At 53.8% G+C, this 23883-nt stretch overlaps 7 protein-coding genes across 7 annotated transcripts; 3 read left to right on the top strand and 4 right to left on the bottom strand.

Moving 5' to 3' along the window:
- Positions 1-137: 137 nt before the first annotated feature.
- UMAG_05149 (uncharacterized protein) lies at positions 138-1193 on the top strand (the record flags this gene model as incomplete). The annotated part of the gene is made up of 1 exon (XM_011389906.1): positions 138-1193. The coding sequence occupies one exon, from the start codon at positions 138-140 to the stop codon at positions 1191-1193; it is 1056 nt and encodes a 351-aa protein (XP_011388208.1).
- A 205-nt stretch (positions 1194-1398) lies between these two features.
- On the bottom strand, positions 1399-2988 carry UMAG_10184 (uncharacterized protein; the record flags this gene model as incomplete). Its single annotated transcript, XM_011390045.1, has 1 exon — positions 1399-2988. The coding sequence occupies one exon, from the start codon at positions 2986-2988 to the stop codon at positions 1399-1401; it is 1590 nt and encodes a 529-aa protein (XP_011388347.1).
- A 1040-nt stretch (positions 2989-4028) lies between these two features.
- Positions 4029-7733, bottom strand: UMAG_10185 (uncharacterized protein; the record flags this gene model as incomplete). The annotated part of the gene is made up of 1 exon (XM_011390046.1): positions 4029-7733. One exon carries the CDS (start codon positions 7731-7733, stop codon positions 4029-4031), a length of 3705 nt encoding a protein of 1234 aa, XP_011388348.1.
- A 5083-nt stretch (positions 7734-12816) lies between these two features.
- UMAG_05151 (uncharacterized protein) lies at positions 12817-14298 on the top strand (the record flags this gene model as incomplete). Its single annotated transcript, XM_011389907.1, has 1 exon — positions 12817-14298. One exon carries the CDS (start codon positions 12817-12819, stop codon positions 14296-14298), a length of 1482 nt encoding a protein of 493 aa, XP_011388209.1.
- A 160-nt stretch (positions 14299-14458) lies between these two features.
- On the bottom strand, positions 14459-16912 carry UMAG_05152 (uncharacterized protein; the record flags this gene model as incomplete). The annotated part of the gene is made up of 1 exon (XM_011389908.1): positions 14459-16912. The coding sequence occupies one exon, from the start codon at positions 16910-16912 to the stop codon at positions 14459-14461; it is 2454 nt and encodes an 817-aa protein (XP_011388210.1).
- A 2345-nt stretch (positions 16913-19257) lies between these two features.
- Positions 19258-21057, top strand: UMAG_05153 (uncharacterized protein; the record flags this gene model as incomplete). Its single annotated transcript, XM_011389909.1, has 1 exon — positions 19258-21057. One exon carries the CDS (start codon positions 19258-19260, stop codon positions 21055-21057), a length of 1800 nt encoding a protein of 599 aa, XP_011388211.1.
- Positions 21058-22706: 1649 nt separating this feature from the next.
- On the bottom strand, positions 22707-23483 carry UMAG_10186 (uncharacterized protein; the record flags this gene model as incomplete). Its single annotated transcript, XM_011390047.1, has 1 exon — positions 22707-23483. The coding sequence occupies one exon, from the start codon at positions 23481-23483 to the stop codon at positions 22707-22709; it is 777 nt and encodes a 258-aa protein (XP_011388349.1).
- Positions 23484-23883: the final 400 nt, after the last annotated feature.

Consider the following 23883-nt stretch of genomic DNA (forward strand, 5'->3'; position numbering starts at 1 on the left):
TGTGTGACCTTGATCGGCTGTAAGCTCCCCGCATTCTGGGATTTGGGCCGCAGCGCTTGGCCACTTTTGCCGGTCGGTCTCTTCCTTTTTCGACTTCCTCTCCTCGGACTACGATCACCACAACTGGCTAGACGAATATGTCGGTCGCATCGAAAGCCACCAACGCGAGCACCGGCTTCCAGTTGCTCCGCAATCCCGACAACCCGTCACCGGATGAAGTGAGCGCTGCACTCAAACTTGTACGCTCTGGCGGTATCACGCATCCACAGACTGCCACCCCAGACCGTAGCCTCAGTATCGCGTCTGTCTGCTCACCATCGCGCTCGATCAAGCTCGGCATCTACGACCCTGCTTCTTTGTCGTCGACCGCACGTCGACCAGTGATCCTCAACTGGCACGGTAGTGGATTTGTCGTCGACCGCTTTGGTGCCGACGCGGATGTGAACCGATGGCTTGTCGATGAACTGCGCAACGTGAGCGTGGTCGATGCAGACTATGCGAAAGCGCCTGAGCATCGGTTTCCTGAGGGATTGCACGATGCTGTTTCAGCGCTGAAATGGGTCGTGGCTCAACCGTGGTTCGATGGCAATCTCGTCGTCAAAGGTCACTCTGCTGGTGCGAATTTCGCTGTGTGCCTCGCCTCGCGTACCATCGCGCTCTCCCTCGGTGTCACCCCAGAGGAGTACTCTCACATCAAGGCGTGTGTAGCACTCTATCCTCCCACTGATTCGTCCATCCCGCTGCACCAGAAGCCCACCAACGAACACGGCGAGCTTCCAGGTGTCCCCATGTCACCGCTCTCGGCGCAAATCATGCACTTTTTCTTCGGCGCCTACCTCGGCTGGGACGCACAGACCCAGCTGCAGATGGGCCAGGATCCGCGTGTCAGCCCTGCAAAAGCGAGCATCGAGAGTTTCCAAGTTCCGTGCTACATTATCGCGTGTGAACACGATCCGCTGGGCCCAGAGGCCAAGGCATTCGCCCAGAGGTTGATGCAGAGCGATCAGAGGCACAAGTTATATTGCGCACAGGGGGTGGGACATAGTTACGAGACCAGAATTCCAGATGTCAGACATGACAACGTACTCCAGAGCGCTGGTGGCAAGACCAAGGTGGAAAGCTTCCAGTTGATGCTCGACTTTATCAGGGACAATGTAGACACTGTGGAAAAACAGCTCGTCAATCCAGTGTAGCAGATAGGATAGATCAGATCAATCACCAATGCTGTATACCGGCGAGCGCATCATGCAAGTGCTTGGTGTTTACTCAATCCGAAACGGACAAGACTGATTGTTTGTCCTTACTATGACATAACTCACGCTCGCGAATCAAAGGCTAAAGGCTAAAGGAAATACTTGCATATGGGCGTCTGAGCGTCGGATTGTCGGAACGTCGTGTCTACTTGGGCTTAGCAACTACCGGCGGCCAATCCGGACTACCAATCAGCCTCCAAACTCCATACTCGATATCGCCTTTTACCGCCAACGCCGCCAAATCCTTGGCTTTGCCGCTTCCCGGTGCGACGCCGCCGCCCGGTCCACCATGCGGTACGATGCCCACTCCACCCACATCCCACGCAGCAGCATTCTCCTCTCTGGGCCAAGTGTCTTTTTTCAACACTCGCGCGTATGCCTTGATCGCCGCTCTCAGATAGCAGTTCGTCGCCGCTGGAGTGAGGTATCGGTTGCGCAGCGATTCCACCGCGTTCTCGGCGATTCGTTGCGGTGGATTGAGCTTCAACGCTCCTCCGCCGTTGGTGTAGTTGAAAGCAAGATCTTGTGTGCTGGGGATGTGTGCGGTAGCCTGCAGTTGCTTGACGGTTTCCTCGAGGCCAGAGAAAAGAGGGCCGCGCAGCTCGACCATGTTCTGCTGCCGACTGTTGGCGTTGGAGTTGAGGGCAGCATGAAAATGTTGGGTCCATTCCATAGGATGCGCAACAGTGACGCTCCTGCAAGACCATAGGAACTTGCCTCGGCCCGAATAGCTGTTACCTTCGGTCTGCACGAGAAACTTGTGCCTACAGTGATGATGCATCGGGATGATCGGATGGAAGTCGTCGCCAACATCGTGGAAACTCGTCTGCAGCACATCTGCCCATTTTTCGGCTCCTGGGACCTTGCGAGGATCTGTGCGTGAGATCAGGTCGACTCGTGGTGCATAGCCGTTGGCCAAGCCGCGCCAGAGCACTCGATCGGCTTTGTGCGACCACGGTACGAGGTGATCCTGCAGCGAGGCGAGGTGGAGGAACTCGGCGAACGAGGCGATCCCGGTTTCGGGCCAGCCTGCAAATCCGAAATCGGGAAGAAGCCAAGTACCCTTAGATTTGGGCTCCGAGGTGCGCTTGCTGAGGACCCAAACGGCGTCACTGGTGGGAGAGGCGTCTTTGTCCGCCTCGGAGAGGACGAGTTCTACGCCCGTGTTACTGGGATCGTCGGCTGAGGTGAAGCTGGATGGATCTGTCGTCACAGCTGTGTGGACAAGGTGTAGGAGAGCAGAGATGCGTGATTCTCCGCCTTCACGAACTTGACGTAGGAACAGCTGACCATCTCGGATCACGATGCGAGCCATGCCCCAATTGCCAGCACACGTGCGAGCTGCTTGGTCCAGATCGGTGTATGAGATGCCGCCTTTCGCCTGCCATGCAGCTACGTTGTCTTGAATCTGAGGAAAGAGGAGCGGAAATTCAGCTTTGCATGTTGCCTCGTTCATAGTGCGGTCTCGGCGTCTTTCGGAAGACAAGCTTTTGCTTGCAGAGCCGGATGATGAAGTGAAACCGGATTGATGCCAGCTCATGAGCGAGAGGAACAGGCAGATGAGCACGAACGCGGTTGATCCAGCGACGCCAGCGCGGGCAAAGTGGTGGACAAGCCCGGTATCTCGTTGTGAGCATCTGCCGGCGGAAGAGGCTGGACGTGTGGTTGATGAAGCCGAGTCGGCTTCGTCGGTAGCCTCGCCAGGCACCGAGGTGTAGCGCGAAGTCGAAGTCATGACAAGGTATAAGCTTTGTACTAATGAAGTGACAAGGACGAGTGGTTGCTCGACGTTGCTGCTGGTCCTTGCAGTTGGCCGTTTGGCCGTTTGGCCGCTCGTTGAATTGGTTCGGCAGCCAAGTCGTACAGAGACGACGGCTGAGATCACGGATGTTGAACGCGTTGCTCGGATGAGCGATCATACACCAACGTTCTGTCGTCGTCGAACAAGCAAGCTGTTCAGGATTCACGATTGCACACAGCAAACAGAAGCGTCAATCGTGAATCGTGCACGGTGAAACTCTGTTCTAGCGTCGGCGGTCGTGAAATGAAGGCTCAAATCGTGAATGCAACCACACAGGTGCTGCCGGTGTCGTGCCGTGCGTTCACGCTTACCATTCATGATTCTGGCGTCTGTGTTTGCTGCTCTAGGTTTATCTCCACACTTCCGTCTATCCAGTCAAGAGTAAATTAAAATTTGTGATTCGTGTTTGTACAACTTACTCGTGACTGAACTGCGTGCTGTACTGTAATCACGAATTCACGATTGTGAATGTACAGTTAAGCACGCAACTCACGACTCTGGTACAGGAGGTTTCTGTGACTCTGTGACTTTGCAAGCCACTTTCTTGTCGTGCAGAGTTGGGTCACGTAACAAGCACGAAGCAAACTTTAGAGTGAAACACAATCACGAATCATCACAGAAATACAGTATGTCCGTTTGACGATCTTACATCTTCACCATCCATCCACGAGCGTGAGTCGTCATAGTTGTTCTTCCTGGCCTAAGATAGGACTTTCTCTCAAGCTCTCCAGGCGTTACGCGATATCGACAAGACACCCATCGAAGTTCAGTGCCCTACTTGAACGATGAGATGACCAAGTCTTAAAGCAGCAAGTAGTACTGAAAGGCGCGAACGGCTTTGCTCACTTCAGCAACACACTTGGATCAAAGACGACCGACACATGGATGTGGGACGTGGGCATCGCTTGCACGCGGTCAAAAGGGCATACTGTTTTGATGTGTAGAAAAGAGAGAGTTCGAATACAACGTAGGGATCACCGTTTAGCAGGAGCGCTGGTGCTCCTCGCATTTTTCGCAGCCCTTCTCACCGAGGCTCTTCCTCTAGCATCCGCGGGCTGGTTCAAAAAGTTCTTCTCTCGAACCAACTTGCTCGCCGTTCTGCTCAATTTGCGCATCTCTCCGTCCTTGAGCTTGACACTGAAAGCGCAGTTGAGCACATTTTCCACCGTCAGGTTGTGCGGAGGAGGGTGAAGCAGCAGCTGCAGCATCTCACCGGCCGTCGGACAAGCCTGTTGGTCCACGAGCTGTTCGCGCAAGATACGAACAATGGCCAGTGCAACGCGCAGCATCCATGTGGGACCTTCGTAGAAGAACACGTCCCAGACACGAAGCAGCGTCGTCCAAGGCAAAACGCGCGTAAATAGCGCAAGGAACCAGTTGGGCGTAAACATGATCGACTGCAATCCTGCCTCTTCGAAGCGCGCTTGCAGTTCAGGATCCATCGTTTTGAGCAAGTTGTCAAACACGACGCTATCCACATGCAACTGCTTCATACCTGCAGAGTAGTACTCTTCCATCTGTGGGTTTCGCAGCACTGCACAGAGAAGCCAAAAGGCATCCTCGGCTGGCATCTGGATTAGCGCAAATCCGGCCAGCAAGCCCATACCCTGCGTGTAGCCCAACATGGGATTGAAGTGGACATACGACTTGAGGATGCCCTCAAGGTCAGCTCGACCCGTCGCGTTATCGCCCATGAACAGTCGGTGGTCGGGCAAGGTGCGATGGAGGTCCTTTTCGATCGTCTCGTACGCCTCCTCCTTGCCACGTTTGCCCTTGGTTCCCTGTGACGTCTTGCAAAGCTGTTCAAATAGACCAGGTCGACGACGCACCGAGGCGTTGGCCAGGAAGAGCCATACCTCGCGTCGCACTGAACCAGGCACACCAGTGCGCACCAGCTTCTTGACCTTTCGGCTCTTCTGCGCAGCTGCGACGTCATTTTCTGCCAGCACTGCCAACCACTTTTCGCGCAGTTCAGGATCATCGCTCGGTGGCAGCGACGGCACAACCCCGGGCTCGATAATGAAGCCCATCGCATCGAATCGGTTGCCCATACCACCAGGGCTGGTGACCAATCCAGGCGAAGCGGGGAAGCCAAACATGCCGTTGCTATGTGGACCAGCACTGCCGGGTGTAACTGGAGCCGAGGATGGTCCAGGAGGCATGGGCATGCCGAGCGGACTGCGGAGTTGAGGGCTGCGAGGTCCCGTAGAGTAAGCGCCGGTGCTCGCCGAACTTCCACGTCGGCTCGCATCCGTGACAGGTGAAGGTGCGCTGAGCTGGCTCATGGGACTAGCACTCCTTGGCGCTGCCATGGGAGCGAGTCCGTGGACACCGCTGCCGCCATGGAGGCCGGGAGTAGGGTTCGATGGGTTTTTACGCAGCAGGCCGGATCCTTGACCGGAGTTGACCTTCTCGCGCGCTGACAATCGGTCTGACGATGCACGCACGGGTCCCAGTCCCGGAGACGTTGCTGGACCGTTGCGCGAGCGCGAAGAGCTCGCCGAGGCGCGGAAGCTGGGGCGTGACGTGTTGGCCGAGCCGGGCCCGTTGAGCTGCGCGGGTGGTGGCATTGATGGTGGTGCGTTCGTGTGCGCTTCATCATTGAGCGAAAGATTGTCGAGCTTGTTGAGCGAGCCCAGCGACATGGAGCGGCGATGTTGACGCGCCTCTGCAAAGCCGGGTCGATGCATGAAGCCAGAATCTTGGGTGTTGGTGGCGCTACCTGACGTAGATGGCGATGAGCCAGAACCATAGCCAGAGCAAGATGTGGTTGACGAGACTGATGTGCTGGAAACTCCGGTGTAGATGGGAGGCAGCGTACTCGGCTGCATGCGAGCAGGTGGAGTAGGGTTGGTCTGAGAAGGACGTCGACGAGGATCAAAAGCGCCGGGTCCACGATTCGCCGAGTTGGCAGCCATAGCGGCACCTGCGGCATCGAGAGGCGAGACAGCTGCAGCGTCGGTTGCGACAGAAGGCGTTTCGACTTGACGGCGCAGACTCGACGCCATGTTGAGCGGACCACGTACGCCAGCGGAGGGTGCCGCCCTCGGATCGGGTGCAGCGCTAGGACGTCGACCTGATGGTGAGCGCAAAGCGAGTAGGATAGCGGCGTCGTTAGCAGCAGGCACGTTGAGTTGGCCAGGTCGGCGCGGAGCAGCACCAGCAATCATGGCAGCCGCTTGGTGTTGCGTTGGCTGCCCTTGTTGCTGCGCTGCTCGCAAAGCCTCGTTCTTGGAAGCAGGCTGTGGTTGAAGGTGCTGGCCTCGCTGCTGCGGCGACGGCGGCAGCTGCAGCTGCAAGCGGTCTTCGGTGGCACTCGAGGAGCGCTGGCTGTGCACGTTGAGCGACTCGGACGACCTGGAAGCGGCAAGCTTTGCGAGCGAAGTCTTGCTCCCGTACTGACGGAAATCAAAATTGGGAAAAGCAACCGAGTCGCGTCCGTATACGTCGTAGATGGAAAAGGCGTAGTCCCTGCGACGATTGCCAACGCCGTTCTCGTCGTCCGAGTCGTCGTTGGTCGAGGTGGTGCTGTTGGACGAGGTACACGAGGTGCGCGACGCCAAGTCGGCGGCTGTGCTGTTGGCTGTGATGGTTGTGTCAGCCGAGGTGTTGGCAGAACAAGCGTCGGATTGAGCAGTGGAAGTGGTTGTGATGGAGGGTAGCGCCGATTTGGACTCGGTGTGCACCGGAGACTCGGTAGAAGAGATGGGTGAAGGCGGGAGGTGGTGGATGGTGGGCAGTGTGTGCGCTGCTTGTGCGTGCTTGTGCGTGTTGTATTGCTGGCTGAAAGCAGATGAAGAGCGAGTGGGCGCGGACGGACGAATGAGCGAGTCGTTGCGCGTGGGAAGCGCAGACGGCTTGCGAACCGGACTCGAGGATGAAGCGGTGCTGCTCTCTCTGCTGTGCCTGGCCCAGGGAAGAAGCGAAGTCGAGTCATCCGAGTCGTCATCATTTTCTTGAACGGGTCTGCGAGGGATGGATTGCTTACGAAGGTGGCCTTCATCTGAGAGCGGCGGTGTTGTGAGGCCGAACCTGCCTTGCTTGAAGGCGGGTGCTGCTGCTGCTGCTGATGATGATGATGATGATGATGAGGAGGAGGAGGAGGATGTGGTGGGCTGGTGGGGCACCGCAGATGAAGCCAAGGATGCGTTGGATGGCGCCGTGGGCAAGGCAAGAGCTTGTTGGCGGCGGTCGACGGGCGAGAGAGCATCCTCCTCGCCGTCCGAGTTGACGGCGGTGAACGGGATACCGGCGGGCACTTGAGAGAGGTGCATCTTTGCAGCCTCGCTCTTGGACATGGGACGCATGCTCGAGTCGCGGATGGCGCCTGCACCGCTGCGCCGCATTAGAACGGGCTTTTTGAGGCGGGCATGAAACTGAACGTGGGCGCCCTTGAAACGGCCAACGACACCTTCGCAGTAGCCGAGGAACCAGGCGTCCGAGTCGGGGAGCAGATCACTCTTGCTCTTGTGGAGCGAAGCGCTGGTGCTGCTGGTGGGACGAGGGTTGGCGTTGAACGAGTCGTCGTCGAGTCTGCGAAGTACGACAATCTTTTCGCCGGCCATGAACATGAGATCTTCTGGTTCGGAAGCAGGATTGTCGATGAGAGCTGTGCAAGAGCCGATGCCGCCCTTTTGAAGCGCAAAGCGGGTCCATGCGTTGAGGGTGTGAGCGTCCATTGTGATGAAACACTATCGGTAAAGAGGGAAAGGAGGATGGCGAGTGTGGGGCCGAGGCGCGAGAGGCGCTTGGCAGTCAAGTTGGGCAACTCAGGGAAATGAAGCGATGCGTCAGGATCGAAGAAAAGGCGGAACAAGGCCAGTGGGAGATAGCGTGAAGAGAAGACGTCCGTGACGAATCGAGCATACGACACGAGGCGACGAGGCAAGGCTGGTGGTCTGCGATGTGAAGCGGGCCGAGAGTAGAACAAGGTTTCCGAGATGGATGGCTGTTGCAACGAAAGGATTAGAGGCTAAGAGGTGCGAGCGGGGATAAGAGGCCCGGGAGTGGAATGATAAAATACACGGATCCAGCCGTGCGGTGTTGAGTTGTGGTAGAGAAGCAGGTCCAAGCGCGCCAAGATTGCCGATGAAGAGCAGAGGTTCTGACTGGATGCTGAGAGCTCGTGGGAGAGAAAAGAGCAGAGCAAGCCCGGCCGTTGCAGAACGATTGCGATAATGATTGCGACAGAGACGAGAGCAGGAAGGCGAATGCTTTGCTAGGAGTTGGATGTGTGAGCGAGCAGAGACAGCCGGTGCAAGTGTATACCAAGTTGGCTGCAAAGTGGGACAGTCGAGGCGACAGAGAGACAGAGAGACGCTGCGATGCGATGCGATGCGATGCGCTTTGCAGAGCCAAGCGAAAGAGGGTCTGAGCTGCAGCCAAAAGAGGCAGTGATGTGGTGGAACAAAGAGCGTGATGCGTCGAGAAAGTGAGGAGAAGCGGACGAAACGAGGAGAAAGACTGCGCGTAGATGGATGTGCTGAGGAGGACGGATGATGGCGACGGCGATGATGACAATGTTGATGATGGTGAGGACAGTGTCGAACTTGACAAAGAGAAGAGAGAGAGAGAGAGAGAGAGAGAGAGAGAGACAAAGAAAGAGTCCAGCTCAACGTTGTCGTCACGATCCGAACGGGGAGGACAACAGGCAGGGACAGGCAGGACACGGCAGAATGAGACGAGCAACGCAAACGAGCAGTGTGAATCCATCCAACGTGCAAAAGCACGAGACACGCGGTACGCGGAAAGAGGCTCCACTGCCATCACAAATTACAGAATCGCACAGTCTCACAGATCCACGATCCACGACTCACGACTCACGACTCACGACTCACAGAAATCCGGATGGTAAGTCATCACTTGACTTGGAAATAGTTAATCGTGAATGTGATTTTCTTTAATGGTGAAACCCAATCGTGAATCGTGAATCGTGAATCGTGAATCGTGAATCGTGAATCGTGAATCGTGAATCGTGAATCGTGAATTCATGATTGACAGGGGTCAGACACGAGAGGAACTAGGTAAGCTATCAACCAACGTATACCCTCAAAAGCGACGCACAGCAGCAGCACTTTGCCTGTGACACGGAACGGAAGGAGCAAATCGAATTCATGCAGCCAAACTTGTAGAGCGACCAAAGATGCTCGCGCGGAAGGAGCAGAAAAGGAGGAATGCCAAGTCACGAGTGGATAGGAAACAAGCAAGCAAAAGGCAGGAAAGTAACGAGCAAAGCAAGACAGTAACCGAGAGCCGCTTCGGCAGACAGACAGTGTGGTTCAGAGGCCGCAGTCGGCGACACTCGTGATTGAACCGCATGGCCGCCCGCCCACACAGGCACTCACTGATGCCACCGTATCCGTCGGTGTACACATGCAGCATGCACAACGTAGTCAAGTTCGGCTGCTCACGAAAAGCTTGGTTGTAAAGTTTTCGTGCACCCAAGTTGGTCGCCTTGTCCTGACTCAACACGGCAGTGTACCTGCGTTGCTCAGTGCGCGTGCATTGTCCAAGCCAACCATCACAATCACCAGGGCCTCACCAGGGCCTCACCAGGGCCTCACCAGGGCCTCACCGGCATCACCAGGGCTTCGCGGGACTTGATCGCTGTGAGATTGCATCGACAATTACCAGCGGAAAGCAGAGCGCTCGTACGATCAGATCGACAAGGCGTGAGGCGTGAGGCGTTAGGCGTGAGGCGCTTCGGTTGCTTTCAAGTTTGGTTGCTGCTCTTTGTGGCTTTTGGTGCGAGTTCCGGGCTGTGGATGTCAGTCAGTCAGTCAGTCAGCGAGCCAGCGAAGCACACGCGCCGCGCGTTTCAGTGACAGAGTGTTGACGTGTTGTTACAATAATTCTCCCTAAATTGATCGAATTTTCAACCTCAGGCCAGGTGCGCAGAAAAACACTCATCACGCACATGCACATATTCACAATTCGGTGTTGGTTTCACTTGGGCCAACTCACATTCACCCTGTCCTACGACACTCGGCGACAATCACGAATCGCCATCGTGAATCGTGAATCGTGAATCGTGAATCGTGAATCTCTTACACAAATGGTAGAGGTCGAGTGAAGGCTAGGGCTGCGAGGTTGGCCTCGTCGCTGTTCGATGGCCCTTAACGCGTACAGATGTTTGCAAGAGCTGCTGCAATGCAACCCATCCCGCAACCTTGTTGCTCTGGTTCGCACGCTCTGCATTGGTCGTGACGACAGTGACGGCAAGACAAGAGAGGGCAGCCTCAGGTGCTTATGACGAATCCGAGCCACGCCGAATCACGAATGCATGTGCTACGTGCACCTGGAATGCCTTGACTTTCAATCGCCCAGCTCTCGATGTTCACCGCGGATCGCAGTCTTTTGCTGCCAGAGGTGCTCAACGTGTCGAGCCTACCAAGGTCCATCTCGCCTGAGGCTTGACCATGCACGTCTTTCAACCGCCGCCTCGGCCGTATCAACTCGCCTCATCCCGTCACCTCGAGAGGCCAACACGCCTCGATTGACGACAAGCTGCCAGAACCATCAGCGAGCTTCGTGCCTTGAGAGTACAAGAAACGCTTGGCACCGTCGTTGCGCAACGTAGATTGAGCGTCCCTTTACATCAACCAACGTATACACATGCCGTTCAGTATAGTACAGTACAGTGCAGTGCAGTACGACGCGTGGAACGAGCTGAAAGGTCGCTTTCCATGTCCTCCAGAGTTGTGCATTTCCCTAGCTGCTTTACTAGTGTGTTCCCCTCACCTCACCACTCTAAAGCGCAGCATGCGGTGACAAAGTTAATTTGGCTTGTCTCAGCTCCAAAGCGCGGCACGAGTCTCGGCATCTTTTCTCAAGGGGGTGTGAGTAAGGGGCGACCAACTCATGACTAGTCACAGAGTAACTTAGCACAGCCGCACAGCGGCACACCGACGCTCAGAAATGCAGACATGCAGCAGCTATGCAGCAGCGGGTGGTGCACAACGAGTCGTCTTAGTTATTACTTTAAGAAAATTGTACCCAGACGAGCGCCAATCACGAATGCACGGCGATCATGCGTATTAACCTGCGGCGCTGCAGAATCCAACTGTGAAAGGACCAAACGCGAACTCGCCTGCTCCTTTTGTGATTTGGTGATTCGTGATTTGGACTCGGCAGAGAATCGCGAAATGTGTTTTTCTTTGCATCTCTTGGCGCGGGTGACTCTAATGAGTGGGTATTTACCGTAGTTGAATCCGTTACTATTATTTATTATGGTAATTTAGGCGTGTTATTAATGTATTGATCTTCTTATTTGTTTTGGATTTGTTTTTGTTCTTTTGTCCTTTATATATTATAATACCAAACCTGCCAGTGCGAGCGAAACAAAGAAATGCAATCGTGATTCGTGGTTCACGATGAGAGTCACGAATCACGAATGTGTCGCGATACGCGTCTTTCTTTGTTCTTGGGTGTTTCGTGCCGGTTTGCGCCAGAGCCTCTCGGCTGGTCCATTCGTGATTACTGTCGAGCTTGTGTCGAGCGATTGCAAATCCATGATCAGCATTGCTCCAGGTTCTGCCGCCAGACACATGTCTACTTGACTAAGTTACTCATGTCTGCTGGCCGCTCATCTCGGATGCTTTTCGCTCGCATCGACTCCAGCTTTCCTGCCCTTGTGCGTTTGGTTTCACTCACGTGATTCCCGATACGGCAGAACCAGTGCAAAGTCGATCCACGCCGGCTTTCTGTTAGAGAACATTGTTTTGTCGCCGACCCGTGACTGCGGGCGTGAAAGCGTGTTTGCAATCGTGAATCGCTAAGCGAGTAGTGCGTTGCGAACAACCACGATCCACTGAGAATTCTTTGAGCAACAGCCGATCGTGAATCCTCTACCGAGCCAGCTACCATCAAGCCTACTCCACTGACGCTCTGAGCATCGCGTATGCCAAGCCTTGGCTTGCTCCGCGGTCGTGTCTGACATCGTCTTCCTTTCTTCTTTTCATTGCTCGATTGCCTTCCCGCTCCAGCTTTTCTCCTTTGATTGACTCTCCGCGGCAATCATCGTCGAACTCAGCCAGCACTGTGGCTCCCTTAATCAATCCCATTGTCAGCCCGAACACCATAGCTATCCCGCCCGTGCGTTGCATAAAGAGCGTACAATTCTCCTGCCGACAGTGCCTCTTTCTTCCTACGCAGGTAAATGGTCGAATTCGCCAGCCCTCCCGAAGTCAGCGTTTCATCAAGATGCAATGTCGATCATTTCAGGGTCCGAACAAGGTCCGTCCCCCTTCTTTGTGATTCGCCGGGACTCCCTGTGCGGGCCCCATGACGGCCTTTTCGGGGCGAATGTGGTCTGCTGCTGCTGGTCTACACGCAAGGGCGTCCCAGTCGAGCATACTTGTGCCTTATTCGCAGATTGTATTCCATTTTGATAGGGTGACCGAGAAATGCTTCCAACAATCTGAGACGCGCTAAGTTAGTTGACACGTGATGCTCTCTCGACTTCGTAGCGAGCCACGAATGTTTGTGATCTACCTTTTTTTACGATTAGGGCAGGTATCCTCTAGCACAGAAAAACGGGGGCTTCAAAAATGGACCAGAAATATTTGCAGCCGTGACCAACCCATCGCCGATTCACAATGGTTCCCCCGATCAAGATATGGCATCGGGCGCTGATGCTCCACATCTGTGATTATCTGTGAATCAAGTTGATGGTCCGTTCTGGCCTTCTCGATTTGGACCTTGTCAATCCTCGCTCTCCATTTCTCTCTACATCTTGTCCCACAGCGGCCGCACCGAACAACGATGGTAGTCGTAAAGACAGAGCCAAGCACGGTAGCTCTTGCTGCTGATGCCGCCTCTGCCTCCAAATCCATTCACCCAGCCGCTGGCCCTTCGTCATACCGAGCAGCTTCGATGCGGCCCGTCGAGATCGTCTCGACGCCTTCCATCCCACCGCCGTTCGGACCATCCTCCGCCTACGCTCAGACGTCTCAAGCACGCAACTGGCGATTCAGCCATGCAGAACTAGCGCGCATCCGCGCTTCCTGCAACGCTGCTGCGCGAGCACGTCTGCAAACCATCTGGGCCGAAGAGACGGGCTCCTCTTGCTCTGCCACCATCCCTTTCCTCTCGGTCGAAGACGAGCTGGCACTGATCGCCTACTACCTCGTCAAAATTGGCCAGATTGTTCACGCGCTCAAACTCCCTGAACTCGTCGAAGCTACCGCGACCACATTCGTCAAGCGCTTCTACCTGCGCAACACATGCATGGATTTTCACCCCAAGAACATCGTCACTACGTGCATCTTCCTCGCTTCCAAGTCGGAAAATTACGCGCTCAACCTCGCCGACTTTGCACGCAAGCTTGCAGGCAAACAGGCCGCCGAGAACAAGGCGCTAGTCGAAGAGAACACGAGGACGGTGCTCGATCTAGAGTTTCTCGTGAGCCAGAGTCTCGCGTTCGAATACGCGGTTACCGGCGCACACAGGAGTCTGTATGGACTGCTCTTGGATCTGCAGTCCATCCAGATTGGTGAAGATATGTCCAGAGAGGAGCTGCACAAGTTAGCAGCCGAAGCACACGCCAAGTTGGCAAAGACCAGGTTGACCGATGCAGAGTTTGTGTATACGCCGTCGCAGATCGGCTTGGCTTGCATACGAGCAGTAGAGCCCAAGGGAAAGCACATCGTAGCCGCCTGGCTGGACAGTAAGCAGAAAACAGCCAGCAGTGCTGCGCTTGCAGCCAAGAGGCACCGCCAAGCCGTGCGAGAGCAGGAATCCCAACGTGTCGCCAGGGCCAAGATCGCTTTTGCCCGACGAACAAAGGGCTTACCAGGCGCCAAAGCGGTCGAAGACCAATTGGCAGCAGAGTCAAGTGCTACAACCCAAGAGGTGGAATTCGACGATTCGCTCTTGCACCATCAGCCATTGGGAATGTCGCGCGATCAACTCGAAGCCACACTCGACCAGATCGAGCAGCTCATTCACCAGCGCGAAATCGGCGGTTACACAGGCAAAGGAACAGGCGCCCAAGATTTGGAGCGCATCAAACAGATCGATGCAAGACAAAAGCTGTGTATGAATCCCGAAAACGTTCCTGGCTCAAAGCTGTTCCGTAAACGACGCGCACAAGACGACGATGACGATGCCGATCAAGTGTCGACGCGTAGGCATGGAAAGAGAGCCAGAGGTGACGATGCAAAGTCGATAGCGATGGATTCCGATGATGACGACAACGTCCCCGAGGCGCACGCGCTGAGAGCCAAGCCTGAGCCACAGGTCTAGAGACGCCAGCACAAATCTCACTCACATCACACACAAACGCCTACGCGCGTCAGAGTGTCAAGGAATGCTTGATACCATTCTGAAAGAGTGCATATATACAGTCTGAGAGTAACACACAGCAAAGAAAGACAAGTCATCGTCACAGCAGTGCTACACCTCTCTACTTTTCCTTCTTGACCTTCTTAGGAAGTTTCGGGATTTTGGCGTGGAACTTGTCCTCGGCCTTCTTCGCGATGCTCTTAATCTCATCGATCCGGTCCGTCAAGTCGAACTGCTTCAGGTCGCCCAGCGTGTAGTTGCGTATGCACCATTGTTCCTCGTCGAACAAGAATTCCCAAGCGCCTTCCAACGTGAACGCGTTTGGCTGGATGTACACCTCATCCGAAATCGACTTGACGTCGAGGATGCCGCCGTTGAACCACGCGGGACGACCGAGCGCCATGGTGTAGTTGCTGTCTTCCGTGTCGGCACCGAGGAAGTGAAGCGGGTGTTCAGAGCAGAATTCCTCTTCTTCCATCAGCGAGGTATCCGAAGAGATGGCAGCGTCGTGTGGAGACTCTGGCCGCACTGGTTCCGGCTCAGGCTCGCCGGGCAGAATGCCTTCTTTGAACGGATTCACTTGGTCCTCCACTACAGGTATAGCATCGCCAGCTTCGTCAAAGTGAACCACACCGGCAGCTGCCTTCTTGTCGTCCCTTTTGACCTTTGGCTTCGCATCTCCGGCAACAGCAGGAGCAGGAGCAGGAGCAGGAGCAGGAGCAGGAGCAGGAGCAGGAGCAGCGGCCTCGTCTTTCTTCTCTGCCTCTGCCGGCTTCTTGTTACCCTTTTTTTGCGCCTTTTCCGCTTCCTCTTTCGCCTTTCGTTCCGCCTTTGCTTTTGCCTTGGCAGCCCTCTCCATCTTCTCTGCCTTGCTCACCCTCCTTGTGGTTCCGATCGCCTGGGCATACCTAGGTACAAAATAGTACGGGAAGTTGGAAAACTCAAACGCGAGCCAAAACGTCTCCTTGTCTCCCCACCAGATCCTGTAGGTCGTCTTCTTCCTGATCTCACCCATGTTCTGCCATGCTGTGAAGAGCAAGGCTGCAAACACATCCGTCTTTCTCTTGTCGACCACGACGATACCCGACTCTTGCTCGAAAATGCCCTTCTTCTTCCAGAACTCGCTCGATGCGAGTCGCGGTGAAGGTCCGCGCAGCGAAAGCTGATGGTTCATGAATTCCTGGATAATCTCGTCAGCTCCTTTGCGAAGATGGTCACGATCGTGGAAAAAGAGTGTGCCAGTATCAAGGTAGCCAGGTTCCTCAAAGAATTGATCTGGATCCTCGAGCAGAATCGCATCGGCATCGGCGAGAATCACCTCGGTGAAATTGGTAGCGAGCAAAGCAAATGGCTTGATGGCAAAACCCTGTCGCTCGAGCTGAACCAAATCAGGATCAAATAGGCCAAGCGATTCGAGATCGACGCATCGAACGTTGCGATAGCTCCTTGTGAGGTAGTCGCGATACTTGGACGGCAGATCCGAGTCGCCATAGTAGTACAACTCGATCGGAATATCGTTTCGATGCTTTTCGCGGATGATCGAGATGAACTGCGAGGCAAATACCGAGCCTTTATAGCCAAGCGACATGACAATGCCACGCGAACCATGCTTAATCAAAGGACCGCTGCGGAATTTGCGCGAAAACAGTCCCTCGTCATCTTGCGAGCCAGAAGAGGCGGAAGCCGCGGCGTACTCTTGAGGCTTGGCCTGCACCGAAGCTTGCCACCACTTTCGTAGCTGATTGATACCGGGTACAAAAGGCCACAGAGCCCGTTCCATGCGGTCAAAATTGGGCACGTTCTGGTGACGCAGCAGGTGCGCATACATTTCGGTACGCAGGCCCATCTCGGCGAAGCCTGCCTTGTCTCGCGCTCGCACGGGATGGTGAACGACATGGTCAATCCAGTCATTGAGGAAAACGGCGTCGGTGAACTTGTGCGCGTTGATGCGACCGTTGACGCCGTGCTCGATCGGAGCCGATGGCGCAAACAGCAGCCTTACAGAGACAACCAGCAGTAGAGTGAGCGCCAGAATCGTCTTGTACGATGTCCAAGCTCTCAAGCTGGTGGACAAGCCCCTGCGTCCTTTGCGCGTGTAGAGTGTGTATCTGAGCGAGGACAGTCCGAACAAGTTTTTGCCAGACTGTGGGCCTCTTGCTGACGGTCCCTTGAGATCGTTGTCACCGGACGCGAGCGAAGCGATGCCGGTCTTGCTGTCATCCGAGAGCATGGTCGATGGTCTGTGAAGCGATGGGCGTTGCTTTGCTTCCTTTGCTTGCGTGGATCTACTGCGACTCCAGCCACCAAGCAGCATGGGCTCGCCACTCTTTACGCTCTCAGAACCACTAAAAAGGCTGTACGGCGAAAGGATAAAAGTGGGCGTAGTCGGTGTAGTAGGCTTGCGCTCGTGCAATTGCTGCAGCTGCCTCTCTGGCGAAGCAGAGCTGGCCGCTTCGGGGGGAAGCTCGATGTTGCACGAGGCGGCTCGTACTGGTCTTGCTGGTCTCGCTGTGAGCGTTAAGTCTTCAGCGGGGCTGACCTGGCTCATTGGCGAAGGAATCCGATCCTTGGTCATGTTAATACGTGGAGCAGAAGCACCGGTGGTATGCTCCTCACCTGCTCTACTGCGAATGCTTTGGTCTTGGTGATCTTGGTAAGATGGTGCTGAAGAGAGTTGAATGCGTCCCAGACACGGGTTAGCAGCTGAGGATCAAAGGCTGGATCGTGGCCAAGGTGTGATGGTAAGAAGCGAACCGGGAAAACTTGACAGGCTTGCGAAGCTATGATTGATGCCGAGACAGATTGTTGAGGAAGGCGTGCCAAGGGCGTGCAGATAGCTGAAGAGATCAAGGTACGACAAGGTTAGGGCGCAGACTGGTCTCAATGGGCGTTGAAAAGATAGCGATGTTCGGACTTGCAACACACAAAGTAGGAATGTAGGTCGACGGCCAAGTCGAAGACCAGAAGGATCTCTCAAGACGGACCCTGAATGACAAGGTCTGTATGTCATTCGTGATTTCTGAATCTTTGTGCGAACGGCCAAGCAGTGCAAGGACGCAGCTCTGATAGAACGGGAAGCCAAAGCGAGAACCATAAGTCGCCTTCCGCTCTATCTTGTGTTACTTTTGTGACACCAAGCGAGGGACCAAAAGAAAGCTCGCAACTCGGCTCGAGTGTGTCAAAGGTCGTTGCTGCGTTGCTTATACCTGAGGCTACAGTAACTCCGAATTGCATGAGTATGCAACAGGCACAAAAAACCCTTTGACAGTTTCTTTCCTCACCAAGAAAAAGGAAAAAAGCGGATATCCTCGAAAAATGCCCTGACTCTTCTTCTGCCGCGCTAGTCTATGGCTATTTTGTCCGGTGGCACACCGATTTTCATCTTTAAGATAAATATATACAGTACCTATATCGTGTATAATTTTATTTATTATATATGCTCGCAGCTGTGTCTCGGTGATTTCATTGAATTTTGACATTCACGATTACTTGTGCTTGTAAGGTAGTTTGTAGCTCTGATGATCAGCACGTACAGCGTTTGCATCCAACCGAAATTGGCGAGTTTTTCCACGTCGATTTCATCTCCGAGCATACAGAGCCGTGAGTGGTGAGCGTGACAGCAGAGTGATCCATTTCAATTACTAATTGTTGTGCGGAGTGCTTCTGGTGTCCGATGTGAGAATCGTGAATCACCTTGGCTTCCCGTTCGGGTTACCTATCAGGAGTCTCTCTGCCAATGGATCGGGTTGGGTAGAACACGATTCACTAAGAAGGGATCGAACTGTGGACTTGCCCCAGCAAGCAAACGAGATGTGTGCGACGGCCCTTGGCAACCACTTGAAACAACATCGAGGCTCTTCTTCCCGTGCCATGCAACGCATACATCTGTGATCAGCTGCAAATTTTGTCAGAGCCCGTTCGTCATTCATACAGAATGGTTGTGTATTCATATGCCTTCGTTCCTCACAAAAAGCTCAACCTAACGCTAAAGCCAGGGCGTACCAAGAGCACATCTGTCAAAAAGCCAAGGCAAAGGGCCTCGGAAGAAGATCGTGTTGACCTATCCTTTCAGCAATAACGCACCGATCCGTTCGAGCCGCGTTGAGATCGAGTCGTCAGTGCAACGTCGAAGAGCACGTCAATCACGGAAGGACAGTCAGTACTTGAGCGTATTGGCTCTAAGAGCGCGAGACAGCATTCCAGTCTACCAAGCTTTCGAGGTCTGAGCGTTGCGCTCGGCATGAAATCTCTCAACAGAGCCGAGTGCCAGATCGTACCGTGCTACATGCTAACTTACCTTGGGGTTCCTGTTGCGTTGGCCGCCTTCATTAACCCATTTTTATTTATTTATTTATTTATTTATTTTTCGTTTCTATTTCCCACGTGAGATCTCCGAATTGCTTTCAAATTGCAGGTCAATTTGCGAACCACTTTGAGCGTCCTCATACACACACATAACAAGACACAAGGGTGTCAACGTACGGCGTGGACCCTGAGGTGTCACAGAGATCGCAACATTTGTCGCCAAGTCGCCAATCTCTCTGCTCAGCCTGAGAATCACAAATGCTTCTAAAAGCTCAGCCGTGCATCTGAGGCGGAATGTGTTCTTCTCGCGCAAACTTGGCCGGTGTTCAAGCGTGCACGTCTTCATGATCATCCCGTCTTGCTTATCACTTTCTTTCCCATCTTGTCCTCCACCATCTTTGCAGAGACTAGTGCTCGTCATTTGACCAAACCCCCGAAGACAGGCTCCTTCAACCATATCCTTCAGCCTCTCTCCACAAGGAGGCTGCTGTCAGAATCCGGCTGATTTTCAACTCTTCCAAGCTCGACCCAGCTCAGCCAAAGAAGACCATTGAGGGTAGCAAGCACGTAACAAACCTGCATCAAAAAGTCAAGCAAAATAGCCGACTGATCATCATGGTAGTGGTCAACTTCTCAAACATCTTCGGGCCAAAGGGTGCCAACCTCAAGAAAGGCATCACAGCTACCCGGGTCAAAGCGGTCTGTTTGATCATCTTTGTCGTTTCGGTCATGCAATTGGCGGTACGGCTGCGTCCTTCTCTCTCTCCCATGTATGGAAAGCATATTCAAGAGCTCGATACAGCGGCGTACGATATCTGGACCGACTTCATTCTCACACATCCCGTTGAAGTTGATGAGAGATACGGTTTCAAGGAGATGGGGTTCCGTGCTCACGCCTACGCAGAGCTGGCGCGCACACGTCAGATGGGCAGACTGGAGCGTATCGAAGAGAGGCTATGGCCATTTGCACCTGGAGCTGCCCAAATTCGTAAAAATGCGTTGTATGTAAGCCCTGTTAGCTCCGTCGATACCAACAAGAAGCAAGCAACCCAAGAAGCTTTGCCGTCTGTAGATTCCATCGTAAAGGCGCAACTCAAAGCGGCAGGCAGCCTCTCGACCGAAAAGGTGGCGCAGCTACTCAAAGCAGCACAGCAGGAGGATGATGCAAGGGGTGGAAAGCGACGAGGGATCGTAATGACGGTTTCACGCTACACAGCGCTTGCGGCTATACAGACTATCTCTGTAGTGCGAGAGCTTTACGGCTGCCTTCTGCCGATAGAAATCTATTATCACACGGATGATGAACTGCCTTCTGCTCTGGTGGACATGCTCAAGTCGCTAGGGCGTGTCACAGTATATGACATCGATACCCTGCCCTTGTTCACAGCCGAGCTCGAAGATGACGCAGGTCGCTACCCTGGACTCAAGGAGACGTGGGAGCGTCAATCTCTGGCGCTTCTCGCCTCGAGCTTCCAAGAGATTCTCGTTGTCGACCCGCAAGTTGTCTTTCTCCAGAACCCAAGCCAGCTCTTTTCGCATCCTACCTTCGCCAGCACAGGCACACTCTTTTTCCGCTCTAAAGCCAGACCCGTCGACAAAGCCTCCCAGTTCCTCGTCTCCTTCCTCAAGCGTCAGATCGACCAGGGCACACCATCGCAGCAGCTGGCAGAGAGTGAGTTTTACTCGCACACCATCGGCTCCAGAATGGACATGGACGTGGTGGTGCTAGACAAATCGAGACCAGGTGTGCTCTCTGCACTCTTTCTCAATGCATGGATGAGACGAAGGCCGGTCAGGGCCATGTTCTGGGGTGCTTACCCCAAAATGATGAACGAAGGCCTCTGGCTGGCATTTGAGCTCTCTGACATCGCCTATGCCTTCGAAAACACCTGGCCAGGTGCTATCGGCCGTTTCGAGGGTGACTGGGATGATCACTCCCCTCTGCTTTGCTCGCCTCGTACTGTGCAGTTCCTCTCACCTCAAGCTGCGACCCGGAAGCTATCACACAAGTACTTTTCCTTCTTCCAGATTCAGCCGAATAAATCCAACAAGCATAAGCTCGGAGCCAGTGCCAAGGAAAACGCTGCTGGCGAGAAGCCATTCTGGTTTCACGGAGGTCTATTGGTTCCAGGCCAAGAAGAGAGCTACTACACGCCCAACGTGTACGCCCGAAACGTTCCACCTTACACCACCGTTGAGGAAGATCAGGCCGACTCGGACAACTGCATGTACGGTGCAACTCTCAACAAGCTCAAGGGTACCACTATCCCTGTGACATTGGAGAAAGCCATCACCATCGCGCATCAGGCATTCAAGACGCACCAACCAGTACTGCAGTACTATGCTCCCATCCCTCAGCTTCAGATCGAGTCGGTGGATGACAAAGCTCAAGCTAAGAAAGACCATCTTGACTGAACAGCTGTGATCATACCACTGCACTCGTGGACCCGAAGTCTACATCTGTTGTTGTGGTCTCCGAACCTTTTCCATCGCTTCTAGCTGTATTACACATTTCTACTCGCATTTTCGGTTATTGTTGCTTTCAATGAATACATTCCTTTCTTCCAGAAATTGTCTGAGAATCACCGTCCAAAAGTCTTTCGCTACACTGCGGCGTACATTCTGTGTGCCAAGTCTCGAGTCAGTGTCGAGACACGAATCCGCGATTCTTGCAGACGTTCGAACACTGTGAAAGGCGGCGTGCCCAGCCGAGGCTGAAGCCAAAAATCAACCTGCTGAATGTATTGATCGGGCGATTTCTGTGATCTTGACGCCGCTCGGCGTTGTGTGCGAGTGGCTAAGTGGAAGGAGTGGCGCTGGATCGAGAGCGTACAGCAAGCCGGCACTGCATGCAAACACTGCATAACGCGTGGGTCTCTGTGATCTCGCTTACGACTGCACAAACAGGAAGGGCCAGCGGATACGGCGAAAGCTCGTGCCGTCTTGCGTGCGAGTCACGAGTGTGTCTGTGTGACGCATCGAGAAAGTGTTGCCATTCAAAGGCCAAGACCAACGGGCGAGACTCAAAACGAGCTGCACGAACTGTCCAACGTGGCAACGCCGCGTGAACGCGAGAAGAGCTGTCAAACTCCGCCATTTTCGCTCCGATCTGCATGCATCTCAGTGCAGACAACCGTTACTCACGACTATCGTGTATGCATCACGCATCAATCCTTGTTCTTTCACTTACAGTAACTTATCACGCTTTAATCTGAATAATATATTTAATTCTCAAAACACGAATCACGATCACGGTTTTCAGGATTTAGCCATCGTGAGTGGTGCAGAGCAAGCCTGGTTGGAAAAGTCGCCCATTCTCACCAAGAATTACTGCCGAATATGTAAAAAAGGAATTCGCTTGATTTTTATTTATTTAATTATCGGTGTTCAGCAGCCTCGGCTGCAGTGTTGGACATCTACCAAGTTTCGATCGACGCTTTGGAGGATCGTCGGCCATCTTCTGACCGCTTTTTGCTCTCGATCGTGTTTAAAACAAATCCCTGCTTCACTCTGACTTTTACAGCGACACCGCAAGACACAGTGTGGGAAAACTTTCAATCCGTGAATTGCGATCGCCTTTCCTTAACGAGCTTCGTACATCAGCTTGTTTCATCCAGTCGTGAGTTGCATTGCCCATGAAATGTGTAATCGATCCGGAGCGCGCAAGCGCGTGTCGATTTGGGCAACGCTGATCCTTATCTGTCTCGGATCCTTTCACTGATATCAACAAGATTCGACTACAATAATCAGAACGAGCCTGGATAGACTCATTCCAAGCAGAGTAATCGGAAGCCTTCGTCTAGGATAACATGATACGCTCATTATCATATCGAATGCTCGCACAAAGATATGAAACCTCACGTCGAAAATGCGAAAGTGCAGAAAAAATCAAGGACATGACATTGGAATCCCAGTTTATAAAATAAATTAACGAACTGCAGAAGAGGTATGGAAGGCGAAAGAGGAAAAGCGGCGATAGGAGACGAAGACAAAAGGTCCTACGCCAGATGAGAATGTATGGAAAGAGAGAGAGAATTCTAGCACGAACCAGAGAATTGGGATGTTTAAGCGCAAGTCCTGTTCTGACGGCACCTGCCACTGATGCAAGTGTCGTTAAGCGAGCAAGGCTGGCCACGAGCACGCTTAGCACGGCAAGCACTCCTGAAGCAGAAGTTGGACTTGCATCTGGCGTTGTTAGTGCAGAACTGACCGTTGTTGGCGAGGCCACGTCCAGAGCACCTGTTGTTGATACAGAAACCCGAAGTGCAGCCCTGGTTCTTGTAGCAGTACGATCCGACACCTTTGATTGTATCACACTTGCTGTTGGAGCAGAAGCTACCGTCTCGGCACTGGGTCGACTTGGTGCAAGCAGAGTTGTTGGGCAGCGACTTGTTGGCAACGCACCTCTTGTTGACACAGTTTCCATCGATGCAACCAGAGTCCTTGTAGCAGTTAGCACCGCTTGGCTTGATGTATTGGCATGAACCACGGTAGCAGTAACCGGATGTCGCGCACTGGTCGTCACTGGTGCAGAACGAGTTGATCGGACCAGTGTTCTTTTTGGGAACACACTTGCCCTGGTCACAGACACCAGAGGCACAGTCGCTGTTGGCCTTGCAGTTGCTACCAGGAGTGGCGGTGGGGTTGGTTTTTGACGTGGTTGTGGTGGGGAGAACAGAGGGACCAGCTTCCTCAGCACGACGTGCGTAGTCGTAGAGGGTGGGAGTGACGTTCTCGAAGATCTCACGGTCGACGAGGTGACCCGAAACGGGCTGAGCAACCTGGAGAGCCACGAGGGCGGCGGCGGCGACGAGCAAAGCAGCACGGATGGAAGCACGCATCGTTGCTGAGGGAGACAAAGTAGAGGTAGCTACTGGCTAGACGGCTAGACGGGATGGGTGTTGATGGGAAGTCCGGGACAAGAGTGGAGTAAAGTTGCTCGATAAGGAAAGAAGGAGGCAACATTGATGAGACTATGGTGTTCTTATATCTTGTCTCAACGGGCAGTTAGGACGTAGAGTCAACAAGGATGCTGTGTAGTGTGAGCCGAATACATGGGTAAGCCCAGAGTCACATTCTAGCAAGGCTTGCACGGAACAATTTCCCAGCAATCGATGTGGACAGTGGCAACTGATTGGCCTCATACCCCACTCCGCACAGATTGTTGTAAGCGCATTGGTAAGAGGAAGAGCAAAAGTTTCCTGATGTTGTTCTCAGACACGGGCACTCACCAAGCTCGAA

Source organism: Mycosarcoma maydis, chromosome 4 (assembly GCF_000328475.2).
Source record: "Mycosarcoma maydis chromosome 4, whole genome shotgun sequence".
Taxonomy (NCBI): domain Eukaryota; kingdom Fungi; phylum Basidiomycota; class Ustilaginomycetes; order Ustilaginales; genus Mycosarcoma; species Mycosarcoma maydis.